General features: G+C 37.4%; 1 protein-coding gene across 7 annotated transcripts in view; it reads left to right on the forward strand.

Moving 5' to 3' along the window:
• The window catches only part of NUBPL (NUBP iron-sulfur cluster assembly factor, mitochondrial), a 79,318-nt gene extending 74,943 nt beyond the window's left edge, over positions 1-4,375 (forward strand). For all 7 annotated transcript variants that reach the window (XM_066552701.1, XM_066552707.1, XM_066552702.1 and 4 more), the window contains one exon: positions 1,897-4,375. In XM_066552701.1, coding sequence (XP_066408798.1) covers positions 1,897-1,959 — 63 coding nt within the window. In that variant the 3' untranslated portion in view covers positions 1,960-4,375. The remainder of the gene's footprint in view (positions 1-1,896) is intronic.
• Positions 4,376-6,000: the final 1,625 nt, after the last annotated feature.

Genomic DNA, 6,000 nt, shown 5'->3' on the forward strand with positions numbered 1-6,000 from the left:
GCTGGGCAGTCTTTAGAAGGGGCCAGGTACTGTATGCAGGTTATTAATTGGCTCATTAAAATGCATGAATTGATCTGTGCAAAATGGGAGCTGCCTGCGGGCCTGTTCCAGGTAGTTTGAAATTCCCACCTGGAGTGCTCCTGCACCAATTAGTTAAATACTGAACTGCAAAGGCAGCTTGACTTCAGTCAGTCACCTCACCTCAGGTGGGTCCATTATCTTGTCTAGGCGAGTAGTTAGCTGGGGGGCAGCTGGAGCACCCAGGGCATTAATAGCCGAGTGAGGTGGGTGTTGCACACAGGCTGTTACCCAACTGCACCGCGACTGTAGCCACTGAAGTTTGAAATTCCTGATTGTGAATTAAGTTCTAAATAATTCTGTTGTTCTTGTCACAAAGTCATGTACGTGAGAGAAAACAATTCTGTCTCGCTGTCTGCATTCCTTACAAACTCAGAAAATTCGGCTTTAGTTTTAAGGAGATGTGAGCATTGAGACTGTGAGGTGGAGAGGGTGAGTGCCAGAGAAGAAAATCCTACAAGCCCGGAGCAATCCCTAAAAAAGAGGAGACAGACATGAGCAGTGCATGGCCCTGCAAAAGGCTGACACCTTGTTCAGAGCAGTGACAGTGAGTGCTGGTGGCCCTGGTGTGACAGACAGACCGTCTCTTCTGCCCCCCAAGCTCTGGGCTCTGGCATGTGTCAGTTTGTTTGCTGCTTTAAAGGCTCATCAGGGGTACAAGGACTAATTCATGGTTAGAGCCATCCTACAGGAGACAGGAAAAATCAGTGTGGAGATTTGTCCAAGGAAAGCAGGAAAGGTTGTCCATGTGGTCTGTGTATGCAGACTTAGTGGAGAAGATGGAGTAGGTTGGCCACTGTCTTGCAGAAGAGCAAGCTCAGTTAGGGGACTTTGCTGTGTACTTCACAGAGAATGTGATGCACCAGCTATAATCTGAAGTACGACAAATTCAAATTATAGAAAAGGTGTACATTTTAACAATGGAAGTAATCAACTTCTGGAACAATGTGCAGTGTGTATATACATACACACAAAAATACTATTTTAATTAAGTATTCTTATATAAATGGTTGAGATTTTTAAAAGATGTTCCCTTTTGACTACAAGTTGTTGAGCTTGGTACAGGAATAATTTGATTTAATTCTGGGGTTTGTTCTGTGTTGGACTTCATACAGTGTTTTTATATAAGTCCCTTGGCATAAGATTTGTTAATTGATGGTGGACTGATCATGGTCCTAGCTGTGTCATGGTTTTTGGAGATGTTAACATAAGTATGCTTACTTGGGTTGCTCTCCATAGTCAAGGTGTCTGACCAGATGCCACAGGCTGGTGTGAAAGAGAGCTTTAACTGTGTGGATTTCAGTGTTGCAGAATTAGTTCTTTCCAATACCTACTTCAGTCTTTTGGAGAGGTGTCTTTTTTTAAAAATACTTTAAATGTCTGAATAGGAAATTCCATAGTGATAGTCAGGTCTGTAATGAATAGTTTCAAAAATTTTTTTTTGAATGCTGTTGTTTTCTCTGATTCTCTATCCTGTGCATCCTGGTTGTCAGGATGAGGGAAGTTTATAATTAATAGTACCTGTGGGAGTAAAGAATCTGTATCTTCCTCATCGCTTCTCTTTCAGAAGACTTTGCTTGTTGTTAAAGACAAATTGTTTAGTTAAATTTAAATTCCCCCACCAATATTTTTCTATAATGCTTGTGCTTAATCTGTCTCTTAATGCATTGTTTTTCCTGAACACAGGCTAAATTTAACCCATTTATTTAAACATGTTTGATTTTCTCTTTGTGTGTAAAAGAACAAATACTTAATTAGTTGTGAAATATTCCTTTCTATAGAAAATCTAGTGCTCAATGTATGTTTCTGTTTTTGCAGGCTAAAGCCTATCATAAGATAGCTATGGAAATATTAAGAAGACTACCAGTACCTCCTGCTTGAAGCATTTGCCACTGAAATTTAGCAAGAAAGTGATCTTTGATGCCGCAGTGCAGAAGAGTCCTGTTACCTAAATACATGGAGGCTATAACTTAATTCTAAGAACTTCTTTAGGAATTAATTTACCAGAGGTTAAATTATGATTGTGATATGATTACTGTTTTTCACATCGTTGTTTGGCCATGTCCAAAAGGATTCAAGTATGCAAATGATGATAGACAGTACCTAACTGCTGAATTGTAACATCATCAAGCAAGAAGGGAAGAAGTACATTTTTTCCATGTGCCCTATTTTAAAGTCAAGAATGAAAAACAGCCTCTCTGTGCAAGGAGAACGATGGTATGCCAAGACATAAATTTAATTTTTTAAGCAGGATTTTCAATACTCTAATTTCCTTCAGTTTTTGTTCAGATTTTTACATGGCTGGCTATCAAACTGACCTTAAGTTCTGCAAGATTTTAAGAAGCAAAATCAGTTCTATAACTGTGATGCTTTTCTGTGTTCATCTTAAAAGAAGATTAAAAAAATCCACGTATACTCTGAAGAGTTCTTGTGATGGATGATGAACAAATTCATTCATTATTAGATAAAGTTCGATTGTGAGGCAACTCAAATTCAGTGGAGAATGGATTACGTGACCCTGAGGCTTATTTCTCTACTGTTTTACATTATAATGAACCCAGACAGAAGACAAGGTAACAGAGGTCTTCACTGAAAACCAGATGTTTTTCCTGAGCTCAGTTTGCCACAGAATGCAAATGATCAAGATAAATTAAATTTATGATTGCCTATTCCTACTACAGTGCAGCAACTTGGAATTTGAATATAAAGATGTATTTTTGAAGTAAAGAAATATTTGGTCTTCAAACTGCGTGGCCTTCTGGTTTATTTTTTCATTGCCTGTGATCTTTGTGTTGGTGTGTGGAAGTGAAAGATTATGCCTTCAGGGAATGAGTTTTCATTTACAATTAGATCTTGGAGCTGACATTTAGGCTTTTCCATCTACACAGTCAAGTATCAGTATCTTAAACGTACATTGTAACTCTACCAGAGAGTGAAGTTAACCACACTAGGGAGTTCTGCTATTGACCTCTGAGGGATCAGCTTTTTCCCTGTATTCCAAGTACTTGGTCAGGATTTTGGATGTAGTTTTTTCTTATTGAAGTGATACAACATAAAAAAATGGTGTACATTTACATTAAGAATATTTAAGTAATATTCTTACCCAGAGTTTAGATGAAAAATCTAGACACAAGTAATGAGTTGAATTTCAAACTTAGGTGATTTTCTAAATATGTAAATTGCATAGTCCAAAACCGTTGATTTTTTGCATCAAGTCAATCTCTGAACCTCCTTCCCTGCACCTTCTCCCATGAAATCTCATATCAGTGGTCAACTTTTTCAGTAGCATATTATTGTGGTCTGTAGAATTGAATACTCCTTTCCTTTCAGTTGTCTGATATATTTTACAAAATTCAAAGCTGGCTTAGTGTTCTGCCTATGAACACTGCTTAGTGTTCATACTTTATTGATAACATTTTTTTTTAAATTAAGTTTTGTCTCTGCATCTTTATTAGCTTTGCTTTACATAGCATAATTGTTGATATACATGTCTGTAAATAATCCTGTGGTGGTTCTGGCTAGTATAATCTTATATTTCAGTGGAACAACTGGTACTTCTGACTGTTTTTTAGCAAAAGACAATGATATAATCTGAATGTTAATATTTGTAATTCTCATTCTGTTAAAAAGTTTTTGAATATCTGACACCCAGTTCATGTTGAGCCTGGATGAACAAGCAGTATACAGATAAGTGGTTGTTCAGCTCCCCTTTTGTTTCTTATTATTTCTTGGGTTAGTTGAAGGATGAATTTTGCTTTCAAGCTTTCTTTTATTTTACTTCTTTTTACATTTTTTCCCCTTTTAATTAAGTACTGTTGTTTTGCTCTGTTGAATCTTTCGGTTGCAGAATTATTTTGAATGCCTTTGTCAAGAAACTATGTTACAATGATTAAGCGTAGTTTCTATGCCAGGCTGAAAATTCATTTTAGTTAACAGTTTTGTGGAAGGATTGCACAATGTATTTGATTTATTGATACATATATATATATATATATGTAATTGTACAGAATTGGTAGGGCATTTCTGTGTTTAAGGATTCCAACAGTCAACCTAAATTTAAATTGAGATCATATTTGCTTGATTTTCCTCATTCTCATGAGTGAAAAACTGTTTCCTAGACCTTCTCCTGCAAAGTAAATGAAGGGCACTGGCAAAGTGTTATTGCTTCTTAATGTTATGGAAATACATATTTGTATTTTTTTATTATGTTGTACACTATTGAATACATAGTAATGAATTCCAGTCAACGTACTACATTTGAAGTTGTATTAATAAAATCATTGATGGAGGTTGTGAATGGGAGAGTCGGTTGGATCAGTTGGAGATTTAGCAGGATAAGGTGGTATTTAACTGTAGTTTATAAATATAAATTATAGACTTGACACACAGTGCTGTTTGCTCTTTTCAGCTCCAGTATTTCACTTCATTCTAATTGATATTCCCTAGAATGCTAATATGTTTTTGTTCTAAAAATGCTAATCCTAGCAGGAGGCCTTGGCTTTTCCAAGCTGTATGGGTAGATGCTCTTTGCTCACCAGCAAGGGAGAGTTACTGTGCTCCTGGCTAACCAGCACAGAATTACTGAAGTCTGTAGCACTGTGAGTTCAGTTGCACACTGGAAAATCCCACAGAGGAGGAAAGAGAAAGAAAAGGAAGGCTAGGGAGGCATGGGACCAAACAGGCAGGAATGGGGACAGGGGCAACTGTCAGTCCAGTTTATCTTCTGTGTACGTTAGCAGCAAGATTCCCAAGACTCCCAAGATCCTTCTGCATTGCTGTCAGATGTAATTTTGTGTTCACAACACAACCCTGTGTATAGTGACCACAGTTCTTGTGTTTGCAGATAATCCCTGCAGTTTCTTGGGTGAGGAGCCTACAGGCTGTGTCTTAGTACAGTGCATTTCTTGGCTTTCAGAGTTTTTGGTTTTAATGGAAACAAAAGAAGGCGTAGAATTGTTTGTGCTAGTGAAGTATTTTGGTATAAATTTTTTACTGCTTTGTTCAGCTAATGAATTGTTTAGCCTTTGAGACTATGGTTTGTGCAATACTTAGGTGCTAGATCCTCACAACAAAAAAACCCTGTTAATTGAAGTTATGAGAAAAAAGTAGTTTGCAGGTTACTTTTTGTCTACTAATTCAATTAGAGTTCAAACTGCCACCTGTTTAGTTGCTCTGATTAGTTATGAACTGATATTAATGCAGAGGAGCAGTGGCAGAAGCAGGTCATTTCAGTGTATTAACAAAACACCTCATGTAATTCTGAATTGATTTCATACAGTTAGACTCAGATCCAGTTTAGCAAGTGAAACCCCCTTTAACATCTTTCCCATAAGAAGTGTGGGTTTCCCTTTGCTGTGTGACAATTTACATTTTGGGATTTTGGTACTTCTGTGCAAAGCTTCTTTCAGAGTGTCCCCAATCCTGACACTAGCACATGAGCTCAGTACCCCACTGCCCAAGGAGCTGCTTTTGTCCTTCCAGGTACTGGTGGGGAGAGGATCTCCATGCTTTTTTTCCTACATGATTTGCAGTAGTTGTCCAAGACACAAGAAACTTGTTCACCCAGCTTTGGTTAAGAAGATTCAAATCCATAGCTCCTAAATTTAGGAGGGGTCTTCAGTCACCTGGCTTAGTCTTTGCTCAGGATCATCATGGAATGTTCATCACTCCTGATAAAGCTGTACTGCTTGTGGAGGAAGTAAAGAAGTGCTAATGTGCTAATTACAGCTGATTTTTTTTTTTTTTTTTTTTTTTTTTTTGCTTAATGGCTTGGGCTGAGCTTTCTTTGGTCCTTGTTCCCAGCCTTATTGATTGCTTTTACCTAATGAGGCTATGAATATAATTACCAATTCTTAATTTAGTGCCTGGCATTTTAGATGCTTACAAATTTGAGATAAAGCTCTGGTGTTTTTATTTGGATTT

The sequence above is a fragment of the Molothrus aeneus genome, chromosome 6 (genome assembly GCF_037042795.1).
Source record: "Molothrus aeneus isolate 106 chromosome 6, BPBGC_Maene_1.0, whole genome shotgun sequence".
NCBI lineage: Eukaryota > Metazoa > Chordata > Aves > Passeriformes > Icteridae > Molothrus > Molothrus aeneus.